Source organism: Eschscholzia californica, unplaced genomic scaffold (genome assembly GCF_041429995.1).
Source record: "Eschscholzia californica isolate CP2 unplaced genomic scaffold, dmEscCali1.0.p SCAF_2, whole genome shotgun sequence".
NCBI classification, from domain to species: Eukaryota; Viridiplantae; Streptophyta; class Magnoliopsida; order Ranunculales; family Papaveraceae; genus Eschscholzia; species Eschscholzia californica.
The window spans coordinates 31,813,593-31,832,504 of record NW_028238309.1 but is presented as its reverse complement, the minus strand read 5'-3'; the positions used below and the strand labels follow the sequence as shown (position 1 = coordinate 31,832,504).

The window sequence follows — 18,912 nt, the reverse complement described above, 5'->3', positions numbered from 1 at the left end:
GGCTTCTGGTCGTCGCCTTAGCTACCAGAGCTACCTGTTTTGCCGAAGCAAAGTGAGTTTGACTAGGATTCTTCCTTTGATAGTGTCACGTTTTTGCTAAAATATTTTGTTTTATTAATAAAATATGTAGCTGGTAGCGTTACTTCTCCTGCTGATGTAGAACGCAGCGGAAATAAAGAAGACGGTAAATAAACGAAGTACGATGAAAAGAAAGATTAAAATAACTCTAAAACTGATAAACTTTATTAAACTCAAGGGGATTTTCTCTTCAACATGAAATTAAAAGAGAAACTGGACCTCCTTTTATAGGATAACATACTTTCCTAGATAGACTCGAGCTAGACTTTCCTAAATAATCAAAAGACTGCAACTTCCTAAATAGATAGACTCAAATCTGGACCTTTCCAATTATTGGAAATACTAAAACAATATAGTTTCCTAAACCTAGATTCTTTGTGAATCATACTAAATTTGGGACTTCCTAAACTAATCAATATGGCCAGTTGGCCTACGTGGCCGTTAGGTCCACGGTAAAAGTGTCCACGCCGGGTGCCACTGCATCAGTTTTCCCTTCTCCCACGAGGTTCGTCCCGAACTGTTTTAACGAAGAAAACAATTTGAGCCGCCTGTATAGGCTGAATTCCGCCATGGCGATTCGTAATTCCCACTTCGAACGAATCTTACATTGAATCTGACGGAGACAAATTTGCCAAAAAGCGCCAACTTCAATCCCAATCTCATATGCCACTGAATCAATTATAGTTTGAAGAGCTACACGTCAGTGTACTTCCAATAAATCAACTTTTGGGTTTTCATCTAGGTGGTCATAGTATTCTCAAGACTGAGCAAGTATAGACTCGGGAATTGAAATATATCTAAACTTCTCATTCCCAACCTCAAATGCAACGATTGATATCCTAATATTGCATGTAAAGCTAAGAGAGCTCCAATATATAGTGCCATTCACACGAACAGCTGAACTGCCGAGTACAACAACAACATTATCGACAAGATGGTCGAGTTGAGTGACCCTTCTCCACACATTATTGGTAACTCTCCCCCATCCGTTTACTACGGTTAAGACCTCACAAACTTGTTTAAATTTACCAGAATTATCTTGACCCGACCAGGCCAAGACCAACTTGTATTCATTTGTAACAGGATCATATCCTAATTGGGAGGCTAAGTTGTTTATGCTACCAGACCATCTTTTGATCTCTTGCTTAAATAATGGTGATATGAACAAATGTGATTCTTCTCTTATATTGATGTGATATAAACAGGGATCATGTTTGAACTTCGAGTCGAGAAGAAAAATCAGACCATTAATGTAGTTTGTTATTTGATCGGGACCGAATGATAATGTGGTCTCTATCGGACTTTCAGTGGTTGTTATTCTTCTTCCTCCTCTCAAACTTGCAATCAGATTACGTGTTAATATGTAATAATCTGACGACGGGTCAGCTTCCAGCCACTTTTCTGGCGATGTAACTATTATCAAGAGATTAGGATTAAGTTGCGGAATAACGGAATTTCATTGTTTACAGACGGATTTGAGACGAAGAAGTAACTTGACCGGTAATCTGGTTAATATCTGATGTACTACTATATCTTGGTTAAGAATAAAACTACTACTACTACTACTACCTTCTCCATCTTCTTGTTTGGGGAAGGTAGGTCGAGCTCAAGAGAAACCAAGGTTTGACGAATCTCCCCCGCTACTTTCTCGTACTCTTCCAATGTCATCTACATGTCCTCGAGTGCCTTCTTTATTGATTGAAAAAGAGAACGATTCACCATTGTTAATGGGATGGAAGATGAGTGTTCAATGTCGGACTGAAATTGTTTAACAGTTTGACGACCATCTTCTAGGCTTTGTGTTGGAGCTGACGTATTGGTTGTCGGTTGGAAGGAAGACAACGATGAGGTTTGTTCAGATATGGTTATATGAGGAGGTGCTTGGTCTTTAGTATCCTCGAGTTTAACGTGTGGACCTTCTCCATCTAGATAGTCATCTTCTTTTTCTTCATGTTCTTCTTCTTCTTTAACTTCAACTTCTTCGTGAGCATCTTCTTTAACTTCTTCATACTTTTCTTTTTCTTTTTCCTGAGGAAAAGATATAATCGACGAGGAAGATGGTTGACGTATTTTTTTGACGTCGTTACAATTATATAGTATCTTATCCAAATCGGACTTTAGGGATAGAACCGTTTCTGAAAAAGACGGTTGTGGTGGAGGTGGTGAGTAGTAAAGAAAAGATGATTGTGTTGGTGGTGGCGGTCCCGAAGATGGTAGAGGTGGTGAACACGGTTGTAAATAATAAGAGTACGAAGGTGGTGTATAAGAAGAATATGGATGTGAAGCTGTATAAGACAATGGTGGGGGTGGTGACGGTGATGATGAATATGGTGGTGAATTCGGCGGTGGTGAATGATTAGAGTACGGAGGTGGTGACGGTTGGTATTGACGAGGAGACGGTTGTGGAGGGTTTTCTTGTACGGTTTCTCCCGGATTCCAATGATAATTGTACGAGTCGTTATTCGCATATAAACATGATGAACATGAGCATTGATTCGTTATCTCTTGATGAGTATAATCTGATTGAATATAATCATCTTGACGAATAGAATACGATTGATACTGATTTAACTGGTTTGGAAAAAAATTTCCAGAATCATTAGCCAAAAACTTTGGTGGCTCTGAATACCACATGATGTAGAACGGAACGGAAATAAAGAAGACGATAAAATAAACGAAGTACGATTAAAAGAAAGATTAAAATAACTCTAAAACTGATAAACTTTATTAAACTCAAGAGGATTTTCTCTTCAACATGAAATTAAAAGACACACTGGACCTCCTTTTATAGGATTACATACTTTCCTAGATAGATTCGAACTAGACTTTCCTAAATAATTAAAAAACTGCAACTTCCTAAATAGATAGACTCAAATCTGGACCTTTCCAATCATTGGAAATACTAAAACAATATAATTTCTTAAGCCTAGATTCTTTATGAATCATACTAAATTTGGGACTTCCTAAACTAATCAATATGGCCGATTGGCCTACGTGGCCGTTAGGTCCACGGTAAAAGTGTCCACGCCGGGTGCCCCTGCATCACCTGCCTAACGGCTTTATTCGCAGAAATATATTTAAGTAAAGAAAAAACAAAGGGCAGATGAGATGGTGACCTGCGCGGCTTTATTCTTGCATGTCTGTCGCGCGTTTGGCGACTTCTCTTTCACCGTGCCCACGCGGCTTGTTCCCAGGATTGGGAATTTTATCATCAGATGGTTCATCGATATCATTGCCGGTAGTCGTCCCTTCTGCAATGAGTATGGGTAAGGTGATCATCCCGCCAGCCTTTACCTGATCCTGTCCAAAACCCGTTAGGTAGTGTTCATAGATCTTGGTACAGTGTGCCCTTACCTGAAGTCTTTGGAGACATGTTCTGCTTATAACTTCAGTGGAGCTGTCGGTGTCGATTAAGATGCGCCCTACACTCCAATTAGCCACTAGTGTGGGGTGTGATTACCCCTCTTAGATCCTCATCGGTGAAGATCACTGAAGGGTATTATACCCTTATACTAGTGTTTATAGTGGATAACGACCTCTAATGTCTAACACTAGTATCCCCAAGATCATCATGCAAAACAAGTAATTAACTAATAGGAAGATAGTAGATTACCTTAATCGCTATTTCCCTCGAGCTAGTTGAATAGATTAAAGAAGACCAAGAGCTTCAAACGTAGCTCCTCTACTTAGGACACCGAACGGTGTATTTAATCTCCCTCCGTGAAAGCTCGCTAGCACTCCAATGGTGGTTTTATAATAAGAAGACTTTCTTCTTGCCTGATTAGAAGATAGCTTGGGAATTAGATCACTTTCTCCTCTCTACTTGATGTGGTAGAGTAAGAAAGCTTAGAGAGAAATTCCACACCTTATTCTCTGCCCTAAGAGTGTTTATATAGAACCCTAATGAGGATACACCTCCTCAAAAGTTTCCTAAAACACCCTTTAGAATTAGATTTAGGGAAATAGTCGAAAATAGCAATTAATGATATTTTCTGAATTACCTAAGGAGGAGGTGTCCAAACACCAGGAAATTTTGTGTGCATACCACTGGGTATGTCTGAAACTCACCCTCCATAATTCAGCCCAATCCGAGCCCCAGAAGTACTCGAACCGGCCTAGGCCCAAAACCCTTATTTCGGGCGTTTTTGCTATCTTTTGACCAAATTCTATTTAGGCCTGTGAGATATGTTTATGGGACACTCCCAATGTTATATCACACTCCCACTAGTCATATCATCCGATTAAATACCCATTCTTATGTGTAACCCGATGTAGGATCCGATCGAAGTTAGCCGCGAATTACTTCGTAATTCGACGATCGTAGTTGGTTTCTAGCTAAACACTACGACCCCTAAATCAATCGGACTTGATGATCTTCTTCATCAATTGTCCTAGCCGACATATTGCTGGCATTGCCATCTTGGTCGATGGACATCTCCTTCAACTCCCACTTGGACTTAGAACAAGTGCAATGCCTCGATTCCCATGTCAATTTAGTATCCCATCTGATACGTCACGTCATTTAGACTTTCTTGATCTCCGAGTACAACTGTAAAACACAAACGATTAATTCTTAATCCGTTTGAGCGCGGCCACGCATTTTCAGTTGTCACTCATCAAGTGGCCTTGAGACACTTTTGACCTAATGTGATTAGGATGACATAATCCATTCTTGCGCTCCCACTTAACTTCAAGTCTATCCTGTCCTTCCCAGTATCTGTCTTTATAAACTCCTTTTACGGCGCGGTGTTTGACGGAACCAAAGTCGGGCATTCCTTACATAAGATGAGTGGAACACTCATGTTTTGAGGAATCTCTCCAATCTTGTCTTTTGAGAAGTATTTGACGTTCATCAAGAGTGATGTACTTCTCATTAGAGGGTTATCCAGTGTATAAACCTTTTACACACCCACGTAGTCGAATCGAATACACTATTCCTATAGCCCATGAAACTGCGCTATCCCATTAACTCCCGTACTAGTCTTCATGAGTCATTGTTCTCCATGTAATGACCTGGACTAGCGATTTGAAAATAAATATTCCAAGTTCACTTAATAGGGTTTCATTCATCAGATCACGTATCTGACAAACCTATTCGTGATGTTTTATCATCAATGGACTGTTGTTTAAACACTAAACCAAATTTAGATGACTTGTGAAATAACTCTATTATTTCTGATAACGGGAGTTGTAAATCTGAGCCTCTTCCGTAAAACTCTTTTTACCCACTCAGTTTTACTTGTCGAGGTTTACTATGTCTTAGGTGACAGTTTAGTTTGACTACTGTGGTAGTCGGTTTTAAACTTTGCTTATTATCAATTAATGTGAAGATTGCTATCTTCAACCTTGATAATATTTAGTAATCTTTACTAGAGTTAAGGCTTTTAACTTCTGATGTAGAATTTGCAACGGTTACGGCTTATACACTTTTAAGCCTACTTTCCTTCCATGTCTGGAAGTTTGCTACGATGACTATTTGTACTACTTTCATCCTTTAGCCTTCTAGGATGTTTCAGTATTGTTTCGGGTTTCCAATCCGAATTGGATGTCTAAATGTTAATCACGTTCAACATGACTTGACTTGACTTTATGTTTTCAAACATAAACGTCTCTCTCATGCGTGCTTGCTCATCGGTGTCTTTTCAAACTCCGATTTGGTAACGCTCTTTGTCATGAGTTTTGGGTCGAAATTCTTTTAGACTTTTCCGAGTCTTAGATTTTTTGTTTCGGATCTCAAGCATCTCAGCGTACTGAGTCTCTCTAACCCTATCATCTTTTTGATCTATGCTTATAGATCTTCAGATGCCCAAAATGGCATTTCATCCTTGTGTGTGGTCCTTTTATTGAGTCAGTGTGTTCACTGTTACACAACATCTTATGTCGTACTCAATCTTTTGTATGTACTCTGCATACGGACCCGGAAGGTTTGTTTCTCCCACTTACCTTCTTGAAACTCGTGATTCAAGATTTTTCTTTATTCATCAGGAATCAAACTTCTTTGATTGCCTCTTTGAATCGAAGATTCTAACTCTTGCGTGCTTTTAATCCGTCGATGAATTTCTGAAGCATGCCTATGGATATAACTTGATTGGAAGAATCTTATTCTTCTTGTCTAGTTTCGGGAAACATGAATGTTTCCATCCTTCTCAGTTTTCTACTTTGGCAAACCAATTAAGGTCTTCCGTTGACTTAAATTATCAAGCTTCATGTCTTGACGAGATATGAATTACATGATGATTTTGGCTTCTAGCCAAAATCTAGAGTCAGTTTCCGTTTCTGTGCAGGTCTTTATCTCTTCAGAAATAACCTTTATTTTCTGAGTCTTTGAGATTTTACTTTTGACCTTTTAGGGCTTTTGAACAACAATTTGGAATTTTCTCAATTACTTTGAGATATTCCTTTAGAGACACTTTCACTTGCTTTGAGAGTTCTCCTGCGAATGACATTCGCTTTTGTGCGTGGGTTTATAAGATCATATCTTTAACCTTTCCTTTTCTGAGGAGCCGCAGTTTGTTGCTCTTGGTTGAATTTAATCGTCTTGTACAAGTTTCATGATTGTTCTTCATGATTCTTCATGATTTTTCTCATGATCGAATTAAATCGACTTGTACTTTTCTCCCACTTATTCTTGTAATAATTAGTACTTTTCTCCCAGACTACTAGGTGTGTTAATTACTAGAAGAATACTATCATGAGCGACAAACACTTTGTTCTCTTGATTGGTTGTGGAAGAAGCCCAATCTTCTTTCAAAAAGAAATGGCGTCAGATATTAGCTAGTTTTGTAACGCTTTTTACAAGTTTCAGCTTTAGACGGAATTTTGGTAATTTTGGAATTATTTGGTTGGAATCGGAAGAAAATTTGGCAAAAACTCCCACTCGAATGATGGTCCCTTTTCGTGGTCCGAAAAGCCTCAAAAAAACCCCGGACAAGTCCTAGACAAGTCCCGACCCAAGCCCACAAAAGGGCCTGGACAAGGTCCGGACATAGCACGGCCCGTAGGACCGGCATGTCCTGGCCGAGGCCTATCAAGGCCTGGTCTCCTCCTGGCCGGAGCCAGGACGCTAGTCCATGTACCAGACGCGTCTAGTGCTGGACTGGATCAACACTAGGTGTCTCGGACCTAGTCCTAGACGCGTCCAGGAAGCTACCAGTGCAGCTTCTGGTCGCGACCTGGATGCGTCCCAGCTGCTCTGGTTGCGTCTCCAAGATGCTTCCATCGCGTCCAGCAGCTTCTGTCCGGCCAGGAAGCTTCCTGGCCGGACACTAGGGTTTCCAAATGTTTTTTTTTTTTTTTTTTTGCAAATTTCTATTTGCTATTTTCCAAATTTTAATCTCTTTCTAAATTTTGAAATCCCTTTTAAAACACTTCTAAAATTTCTCAAAACTTTTAAAATTTTCAAACTTTGTTTTTGGGAGTTTCTTAAAACTCAAAAACAATTCTTTTTAGAATACTTCTAAAATTCCAAATTTTTGTTTTTTTGGGAGTTTCCTAAAACTGAAAACAAATCTTTAAACAACAATCTTGGATCAAAATTCTTGGTTTTTGAAACTTTTTCAAGAACAATTTTGAAAACCAATTCAAAATCAATGAAATTCAATGTTTTGAAACAATTTCAATCATCAATTTTGATTTTTTAATTTGAAAAACTAGTTGAATCATATTCATTGTAATCAAATTATGAGTTTCAAGTACTTTTAAAAACTTTTAAAATACTTTTATAAACTCAATCTATGAAACTATCAAGCATATCAAATATCAATTAGTTCGATTCTTAGCAAAAACTAGTTAATTGCAAGAGGCTCTGACGCCACTGAAGGGTATTATACCCTTATACTAATGTTTATAGCGGATAACGACATCTAATGTCTAACATTAGTATCCCCAAGATCATCATGCAAAACTAGTAATTAACTAATAGGAAGATAGTAGATTACCTTAATCGTTATTTCCCTCGAGCTAGTTGAATAGATTAAAGAAGACCAAGAGCTTCAAACATAGCTCCTCTACTTGGGACACCGAACGGTGTATTTAATCTACCTCATTGAAAGCTCGCTAGCACTCCAATGGTGGTTTGATAATAAGAAGACCTTCTTCTTGCTTGACTAGAAGATAGCTTGCACTACAAAAAATATGGCCATTAGGGATGGCCAAAAACCGTCCCGAAAACGTGAAAACCGTCCCCAATAGTTTATTGGGACAATTTTTGTCCGTCCCAGAAAGTGGCGTCCCAAATATTATTCGGGACAGATGTAGTGACGGATAGGATCTGTCCTTAATAATGTTTTGGGGACGATGTGTATATGTCCCTATAGCTATAATTATTGGGGACAGAGATGAACTGTCCCTAAAAATGTGACCGAAGTTTCTGTCGTTCGCATTCGGGACAATGAACATGTGTCCCTGAAAATTTGGCAACTTTTCATGCTTGTTTCTGGAACAATTCATAGTGGTCATTTTTTGTCGGATACAAAGATTTTCTGATTAAACGTAATTCACATCCAATTTCAAAAAAACTTTTAAAAGTAAATTTTCATACATTGATTACATAACTAATAATGTTTTAATTAAAGATTCTTTCTTGTTACAACATCAACTAATTAAAACATATAAAAAAAAATATACATTCACAACTATGGAGCATGTTGAATCGCTACCAGAAAACACTAATAAGAAAATACATTCCCAACATTGCCACATGTTGAATCGCTACCAGAAAACAATATTGCCAATAGCGCATCAAAGATTTTATACTCCCTGAAACGAAACAAAACCATTCTTGTCAAATCACATATACTACATATATACATAAAGAAAAGAAACCCAAAATTTATGATTGTATATGAAATCGGCTTTAGCAAAAGGAACTAATGAAACTAATAAGACAATTGAAGTTGTAAATTAAATGGTTGAATAAGTATAACAAAACATAAATGTTCTTAAACAAGCCTAATTCGTTTGATCTTACAAAAACCAACATGGATAGTATCTAGGTATCAACTATAAAGTAAAAAACAAGTTAGACATAAAGGAAGGGTGAGTAAAACAAAAAACTTTTGTTGTAACAATTTGAAGAGTTATAAACATATAGACATTAAACGATCTAAATAACTCAACTTAAGAAGTAAATTAGACACAAAAATAATCAGGATTATGATTTTGAGATCGCTAAAAAAAGTTAGCACCTAAATTTTCTTTACTGTCATGTTTGAATTAGAAGTACAGCTAACAACCACACCTATTGGAAATGACAAATGCACCTGAAATTGAAATATTTATCATTCGAAATTCTAATGTGATGATGAGACTATACGATATTAAATAGGAAAAATAATGACAATAATTTTTATATTAACCTTTATCAACCTTCAAAAAGTCGAACTTAAAAGATGAAGCAAAACTGTACCATATTTAGCAAACAATAGCAAGGTTCTCAATATCTTCCATTGATATCATCTCTTGGCATTGTTGGTTTTTAGCTGATGTGGTGCTGCTTTCAGCTGTTTTGAATAGAAGAAAATTATAAGCAACATATATAAGTAAAGCAACCACTAATAAGATAGGTAGGTGAATAGATGTTTCTTTTTTACTAGAAGATATCCTTGTTGTTGTAAAGAGAGTTTTTTTTATGAGAGTTGTAAAGAGAGTAGATAATGCTATCTATAAGCCGAGAAACCTCAGCCTAGAACTCCAACTTCTCCAAATTGTTGTGGATAGATCTCCTTGACATTGCCTCTGTCCCCCTGAATCAATAGATTCACATTTCTAAAAATCAGGTTCAATACTTCATTCATTAGAATCCAAGAGGTAATTTTTAGCCAAGGAAAAATAAGAATCTTTTAGCAACATCACAATTTGTAAACAATCCATGAGGAAAAGGATCAATCTTCTCTTCAACCTTTGGTGGATTTACTAGCTCGTCTGATTCACTTTCCTCGACATTAACTTGTATCTTACGGTCTGCAATAACAATTATCAAGATCTATAAACACTAAATGCATATACTAGACTAAGAGGACTAAGAAAAACTGTGGACCCTTGATTGAGCTGATAAAGATTGAAAAAACCATCTAAGTGTTAATAATAAGAAATGGATTTAAGTTTCAGGAAGAACAAAATGAAGAAAAATTTCATCTGACCTGTAAGATTGTCATAACATAACAATGTTAGAACCATTAATCTAGATCTAAACGAATCTTAGAAGCAAAATCCTTATTGGATCTAAATTACTAATTATCTTGTTTGCTCTCAAACAAACCATGCTCTTTTTCTTTCAACAAAAAAAACATAAATGTGGTCATTACTGCTAGCCTTGATATTGGTATTGTTATGAGCACGGACAAACTGCAAGATTATATATTCCATTCAACATAAGTGACCAAAAAGAACTGAAGTATATATTTCAACCATCTAATTAACATATGGTTTGCATCTACAAAACAAAATTCTAAAGACATAGAGAGAGATAGAGAGGGGCCTTATCGAGGCTGACCGAACCAAGTGGAGATTTCACGATGTTTGAAACTGCTTGGCATGCCACAACCTGTTCACTGAAATACCATTAAAAATAATGTAAACTAATTGAATATATATAAGTTCTAGGCATAATGTATCATCATATGCTGAACAAACATAAGTGGCGATCAATTCATTTTTCGTCGAGAGATAGGGGAGAGAGAGAGAGAGACAGAGAGAGGCTAGTATAAGTACCATTTGAGTTCTGACATCCTGGTCGCCTGGTCGGATTACCGATCACCGAGAATTCATGAGTTTGATCTAACATTGCCATTTTTCTGTAATTGGTGTACCTAGTCACTTAAGCTCTTGGTGATGGGTTTACAGAAACCCTATCTAAGTTATATGTCAAATCAGTACACCAAAGAAATCAAATCAAAGACTTTAAGTATTACCTATAAGAACAACCCATTTCTGAGATCGGCTATGAGACCTCAGAGAAATCACTCCTATAGGTAATACTTTTATTACATTTCTTCTTCGACAATATAAATTGGGAATTAGCTCACTTTCTCCTCTCTACTTGATGTGGTAGAGTAAGAAAGCTTAGAGAGAAATTCCACACCTTACTCTCTGGCCTAAGAGTGTTTATATAGAACCCGAATGAGAATACACCTCCTCAAAGGTTTCCTAAAACACCCTTTAGAATAAGATTTAGGGAAATAGTTGAAAATAGCAATTAATGATATTTTCTCAATTCCCTAAGGAGGAGATGTCCAAACACTACGAAATTTTTCGTGCATACTACTGGGTATGTCAGCAACTCACCCTCCAAAATTCAGCCCAATCCGAGTCCCGGAAAAGTACCCGACCGGCCTAGGCCCAAACCCTTATTTCGGGCCTTTTTCCTATCTTTTGCCCAAATTCTACTTAGGCCGATGAGATATGTTTATGGGACATTCCCAATGTTATATCACACTCCCACTAGTCATATCATCCGATTAAATACCCATTCTTATGTGTAACCCGATGTAGGATCCGATCGAAGTTAGCCGCGAATTACTTCGTAATTCGACGATCGTAGTTGGTTTCCAGCTAAACACTACGACACCTAAATCAATCGGACTTGATGATCTTCTTCATCAATTGTCCTAGCCGACATATTGCTCGCATTACCATCTTGGTCGAAGGACATCTCCTTCAACTCCTTCAATTACGGGGGGCGTCGTTTCATCGTGTATCGTCATGACTTCGCTGTTTCTCCGACGCCTTTTGTTCCCCTTGTCTCTTTCACGGGTTGGTCTGCCAGCTACGACATTGACATCTTCCCTGCTTTCAGACTCCCACTCCGTTTCTTTCCGTGTGAGCTCCTTTATCAAGGCTTCCGACATACCGTTGAATTCTTGTGCCAGCTCTGCTAGGCGCCTGGTCATTGTTACTGTGAAAGTTATCTCTCTGAGACTTTGATTGTTGGATTGACTCTCCCTGTTTGAGCGCGTGGCTCGTTTGTCGGTTAATTCTTTCCAAAAGGTTTTAAGGAAGATATGAGTGAATTCCTCGAAGGACCTCGTAGATTCTGGCGTTAATGACCGACACCAATCCCGAGCGGGTCCTCATAGCAAGGTAACGAAGGTTGAGCACCAGTCGTCTGTGTCGGTCGTGCGAAAGCTCATTATTGCGACGTAATTTTTGAGGAATTCCCGCGGGTCTCCTGACCCGGTGTATGATCCTAGATTTGGGATCAGGGGGCCTACTGGGCTGTCGGTTTCCGGGGGGTTTTCTCAGAGTAGAGATTCGAGTGTTTCCAGTATTGACTTTCTCAGCATGGTTTCCGCCGTGCTAAGGTTCTTCTATAGCTGCGTGATTTTCTTCTCTTGCTGCCTTCTTTCGGCTTTGAGTCGCTCGAGGGCTGCCGTGAATATAATGCGGTTGAGGGATGTTTCCTGAATTTCGCTGGTGTGCGGTCTTCTTCTGGCATATCTACCTGAGGGGCTCAGGGAAGTAGTTAGTCTAAAAAGTTTGATAAATTAGATTCGGGTTACCGAATTGATGATTTTGCTTGAGAGATCCCCCTCCTTCTAGCGCCAAACGCTGATGTCAAAAAATGTCTTTCCGTTTTATCAGCATGAAACAAGGAGTTGATACATGACAAGCTCCGTTAAGTTTATTGTTTTGTTAAGTTAGGTCAAACTCTAGCGTTTGAATCTGCTTCCAGCTCTGGTTCTGTACTTTCCTTCTCCTCGCTCCTAGCTCCGTGCTCCTGCTCCTTGTTTCTATTCGTCTGATCTCGAGGGGGAAAACCTGTAAAAGGTTCGAAAACCGCTTCGATGCTCAAGCCAGTCATGGTGCTCTTTGCAGTAAAAGAATGAATATTGATTGATGCTTTTGGGGGCGAGTTATGAGAACTCTGAGATTCTTGTGGTCTTTTTGGGGTAAAGAGATCGTGTCCTGTGATGGACGATGTGGGGGCCTTTTATAGGCGATGTTAGACCGATTGTGATTAGTGGCGGTGGTGAGGCGGTGGCCGTCAAACCGAAGGGGAAGTTTCCTCTTTTGAGTATCTAGGGTTTCTCTCAGAGTCTATCCCGGATCTTTGATAAGTGGAAGTTCCTAAGTTCAAGTATTCTCCATAGATTTCTTGCCGCTGTGATACACTCTAAAGGAGAAGTTTTCTCCTTCACATACGTGGAGTCCAAAGGGACTTAAATACTTCGAGATGTGTGGCCGACTGAGATCTTTCTAGAAGTTTCAGGATTAAGTCGGTAGGTCGCTTGCCGCTGCTGCCTCCCCAATTCTGGGCGTAAGACACTGGCTGAACCTGTATGGACCCCCTTACTCCTTTGAAGACCCCAGGGCTGATCTGTCCATGCCAAGGTCGTTTTGCAGGGCTGGTTTCTTCTGGTCGACCTCCCTGTTAGGGGAATATTCGGTGGACCGTAAGGGGCTCAGCTGTCCTGCTGCCTTAAGCCGGGTTGACCTAGTAGACTTCAGGTCTGATTTTGACTCTTCAGACGTTAGTCAATGCCTGGACATTTCATGCATCATCACTTATGTTTTGAGGAATCTCTTTGATTTGCTAAATGAGAGTTATGACGTTCATATCTTCAACTTCTTGAAGCACTCTCACTTGGTGGGTTCTAGTGTAACTTATACACCCATGAAGTTGGCTTGAATTCTCTAATCCCTATAGCCCAAGAAACAACGCTGTCTTGTCAATCACTCATGCTAGTCTTCTAAAGTCATCATTGTCCAACTGATGTTTTGGACTAGGGTTATTTTATATAATGCTTCTATGTTCACTCAACAGGGTTTCCTTCATTAGATCACGTATCTAATAAACCTGCCTGGAACTTTCCATTATTTTTGGACTGTCGTCTAAATTCTAAACCACGATTTAAATGACGAAATAAATTTAATTTATTTCGGATAACAAGAGTTTGTAAAAAGTGAGTTTCCCATGTAAACTCTTTTACGTGCCCAGTGCCCATTTTTAAAAGTCTCTTAGGCAGTCTTTCATGACCCTAATTCCTTAAATTTATACATCTCCCATATTTGAGCTAAGGTGACAGTTTAGTTTTGTGGATTCAATCCACTATTCGTTTTCACTTTGCTAATCATTATTATGCTGAAGAACGACTCACACCGTGAAAAAACTTCTTTTCACCTGGTTGTCCTTCCTAAAAGATTCCTATCTTTATTTTCGGAAGATTGCTTTTATGACTTTCTTCAACTTTTACTTTCGAAGACACTTTCTTAGATACTCCAAGTATCCTAGGAACTTCTCTGTTGTTTATGGGTGACGACATCAAAATACTAATGTATTTCTAGGGTAAACATCGATCATCTTCATAATCAATCTCATGTCTCGCGACATTAGTATTTTCCTCATGTGTGCTTTTGTTCATCTGGACTTCCAAATTATGATTTCTTGCTTAGCAGTGATCCATGAGAGAAGGGTAGAATCTTTCTCTAAGAGTATTTCTAGTTAGACTTTTCAAAACTTCTTTTGAACGAGTTTATCATCTGTTAATCTATAATTTTATAGATTTCGATGCCCAATTTATTTATTTCTTTATTTATTTACCCTCGTTAGGTGTCCTATTGAGTCAGTTCCTTAACTGTTTTTCAATTCTTGTATGTCTCACATACAGGACGTGAAACTAACTTGTTTCACTCCCACTTATCCTCTTTTCGAACAAGAATCTAATCATTCTTTTTAGAAAATCAACTCTTCAATTTCTTTCATGAATGTTTAGATACGAACTCTTACTTTTGATCCTATTGACTTTCAGCCAATTTTCAGAGTCTGGTTCTGCTATAGTTTATGTGAGTCTTCTGAAGACTCAATGGGGTTTCTGAACAATATTGTAAAACCTTCTTAACTCTTCTTAAGGAGTAAGGTGAGTTTCTCGTACTCCCATTGTGTTCTTATGTTGCTCGGTTCGAATATTTTCTCCCACTTGTCTTCTTGAAGAACTCTTTTCAAGGAAGACACCATCGAGAGCAACAATCCAATTTTGTTTCGATCTTTTGTGAGGGAAAACACCCCATTTTTCTTCCTTTTGAAGAAAAACTATGTCTGTCGTTATCAGACTAAAATTAAAAGACTATTTTAGAATCTTTCTAAAATCCATACTAACATGGTATTCTTTCATTTTCTATAGCAGTTATAGGTTTAGTGGTTACGCAGCTTGTATTTAGACACTATTTTTTCAGAAGAATTGTTATGACTGAGACTATTGATTTCATCAATATTTTCAGTCCTTTCGATTCATTATTGGATTTAGGTTAAGTTTCTAAAACTTTTCTAAATTCGAGTACTTTAGTTAATTCTAGTCACATTAATCATAATCTTATGTCTTACATAAGTCTTGGTAATTAATTGACCTCTGTTTTGTCATAAGAGATCTCGCCAGACTAGTTAGTTCGAGCCATGTTACTCTTTCGAATTTCATGTTCATCCTAGTTGTCTGGCAAGATTAGAATAACTAATCGAATTGATTGGTATTAATGTTTGTAAGTTAAAATGGGCATCTTTCTTAGAACATCATAAAATATAAAAACCAAATATTTTATTTCTCATAAATCCAATTTCAGAGAGATGTTCAAAAGAAAAAGGGAAAATTACTAATATCTAATAAAAGTAATGCCTATCGGAGACTAGAATCCTCCATGAGCCTTCTCAGCAACCATTGCTTTCTCTGCTCTTGTTGGGTTCGTCTCTTTTCAGTTAAATACTCTAGCTCCCACTTGCTCCTGTCATTCATAATGAAATGAGCGTTAGGTATCAAATACCTTTAAGGGAAGTGTATTTAATTGAATAAACTTTTTAACATTTTACCTTTAGCGGATACCACTGGTTTGTTTTTCTTGTCTTCGAGGAATTTGTGACAGTTTCTCTTCCAATGGCCCATTCCATCACAATAGAAACACTTGGAATCAGAAGAGGAATTCTTGGTTTTGGCAACTTGTTTGCCTTTTGCTTTGCTAACTTTCCCCTTGTTCTTCTGTTTTCCATCCCTTTCGAATCATTTATCCTTCTGAACTATAAGAACTTCTTTCTTAGGTTCTGCTACTACGATATTCTCTTTAGTTGTCTGGAGCATTGCGTGTAGGTCCTCCAAAGATTTATCCCATCCATTCATATTGTTGTGCAGCCTAAACTGATTAAACCCATTATGAAGGGAATGCAGGATAATATCAGTGGCGAAATCCCGACCATGATCGACTCCAAGTCGTGCTAGTTTCTCAAAAGGACTGATCATTTTGAAAACATGTGGCCCTATAGGCTTACCATTTTCAAGGCGGAAATCTAGTATTGCCTTTGACGTCTCGTACTTCTCCATTGTGGACTTCTTTTGGAACAATTCCCTAAGTTGTCCCATCATGGTGTAAGCATCCATGTGTATGAACTTATCCTGAAGATTGGGTTCCACGGTTGCTAACGTTAAGCACGTCACGGGCTCTGATTTCCTCCGAAGTCTCTTTTCTTGCTCCTTCTCCTCACTTGTTGATTCTTCAGATAATCGGAATAGGAGTGTCCAAGACAACTGCATTTTTTTCGGATCTGAGGACAAGTCCTAGATTCCTTTCCAATACCTTAAAGTTATCTCCGTTCAACTTTTCTTTCTCGATGAGCCAACGGATGTTGAGGGTTTCTTTGTTTCTCATAATTAAACTACATGTAAAGAATGCAAAGTGACTTAAACTTGTTATCCTATCAAAATTCTAATTTTGCCATATTATTTAAAATTCTTATCCCTTGTTTGAATTATACGATTCAAGATCCCAATTCTTCGAAGTTAAGCGTACTAGGGCACAGCCCTTAACTCCGTCGTCCTGGGTGAGTAACATCTTTACTGATCATACTCCTAAGATTCTTCGTTGATTAGTTTCACACTTGAGTGTCAAACTTAATCCTTCGCCTCGAAATCCAAAACCCTTTTGCTGACTCGTTGAGTAAAACTAGTTTAGACGCGTAGACCTCTTCATACATCTACACATATTTTCCCGAGGTAAAAGTTGGCACTCTGCGGAGGCAGACCCACCATCGATGAACATGGGATCAACAAGTGTCTTATTTCTAGGTAGGCTTATACTCAAAATTCTTTTAGGGATTATTACATATTTTATCAGGTTTGCGTTACTGTGAACTCTATCGTAACCATTTGAGACTTTTATAAGTAAGTTTGTATGTGAATTCTCGTAAGGTTTTATCTAAAACCTTAGTAGAGCCTTCTAAAAGATCTTTATCTTTTAGTTTATTCTTGTGCGCCTAATGGTTCTTTTCGATTTAATCCTTGAACCACCATTGATTACTCCCACTCGAATCATGATCCCATCATCCGATTCATCAATGGCTTTTCTAAACCCTATACTCTAAGTATCATTCGAGCACATACTCGTTTTTGCTTAGAAACAAGAATCATTTACTTAACTAAAGGCATACTATACTATGCATACAAAATATATGACAATCATAAATGAAGTATGTGACCTAGATTCGGTTTTAGGTTTTGCTATGTTCCGTATAGCTAATTGTGGGATATCGTGACAAATCAATGTCTAATGGGTTTTCTAAGTTTATTTTTGTAAAATTCGGACTAATGGCCCATTTAGTTTCTTCCTTTAAGATTTCTAAAATCAAACTCGGAAAAACTCCGTTTTGGGCTTTCGGATAGCCTGGGTCAATGTCGAAAAACAATGTTTCGGAATCGAAAGAAAAGGTAAGAAAATATCCCACTTGAGCCAAGGCCCAATGGGCCCAAGTCAAACTCGAAAAGACTCAAGTCAAACTTGGTCAAAAGTCCCTTTGACTAGTCTTAGTCAATGCTAGTTCAACAATCAGGACTTTTCGAGAAATGGGTCCTAAACCATGTCGGATGGCACGTGCTAATCGCGTCCTAGACGTGGTCTAGCACGTCATGGCCCTAGGCCATGCTCGGTTGGAATGGGTCGGACAGGAAGACTGCCTCAGACTCCAAGTCTGAGACGTGTCTGGACGTGCCAGTCGCGTCTGGACGTTCCAGTTGCACCCTAGGTGCTCTGGATGCTTCCAGACGCATCCTAGATGCTTCCAGACGCATCCTAGATGATTCCACATGCATCCTAGATGCATCTGGTTGCTCCAAACGCATCCTAGATGCTTCCAGACGCATCCTAGATGCATTTGGTTGCTCCAGACGCACCTAGATGTGTCTGGAAGTACGTCCTTGGTCTCGGTCCAAGACCGAGACCAACTGGGAATTCCATACGCATCCAAGACGCGTCTGGGACGTCTGAGATGCGAACATCTTGGACCGTCCTAGTCCAACTCGGACTGGGACTTCCCAGACGAGTCCTAGACGCGTCTGGGATGTCCGAGATGCGAACATCTCGGACTCCCAATCCGTCGGGGATTAGGAATCCTGGTCCTAGACGAATCGGGACTTCCTGTCTCGAGACCTACTGGACCGTCCGGACGCGTCCTGGCTGGTCCGGCCATAGGTTTTTGGAATTTTCCAAACACCTATTGTCCAACCATCTTCTTCCTTCTTCTTCCTTCTGGTTTTAATGGTGTTTAGCTGCTGTTTTTGCACTATTTCACCACCCAAAATCCATGATTTTGAAACCCATTTTTCAAAAAATTTGATCCGTTTTCGAAAACCCTTTTCAAAAAAATAAAATTTTAACGATTCTATGCATTGAAACCCATTCAAATACATGTTTGATTGTGTTTAAACAGTTCTATCTATCAATCTTAAGTTCGAATCTAATTCGTTCTAGCCAAAGATAGTTTCATACAAACGGCTCGTGATGCTACTGTTGGGGATTACATGTATCTAATACATATATCTAACTAGTGTTGGTAGTGGAATCTCATACGTCTAATATTTAACA

The 18,912-nt window shown here is 38.6% G+C and overlaps 1 protein-coding gene across 1 annotated transcript; it reads right to left on the bottom strand.

Moving 5' to 3' along the window:
- Positions 1-16,061: 16,061 nt before the first annotated feature.
- Positions 16,062-16,589, bottom strand: LOC147557416 (uncharacterized). The gene has a single exon (XM_086658854.1). The coding sequence runs from the start codon at positions 16,587-16,589 to the stop codon at positions 16,062-16,064; it is 528 nt and encodes a 175-aa protein (XP_086514980.1).
- Between the last annotated feature and the right edge of the window lie 2,323 nt (positions 16,590-18,912).

Coding starts and splice junctions, on each gene's coding strand:
- LOC147557416 (XM_086658854.1), bottom strand. CDS start 16,589: ATGCAGTTGTCTTGGACACTCCTATTCCGATTATCTGAAGAATCAACA.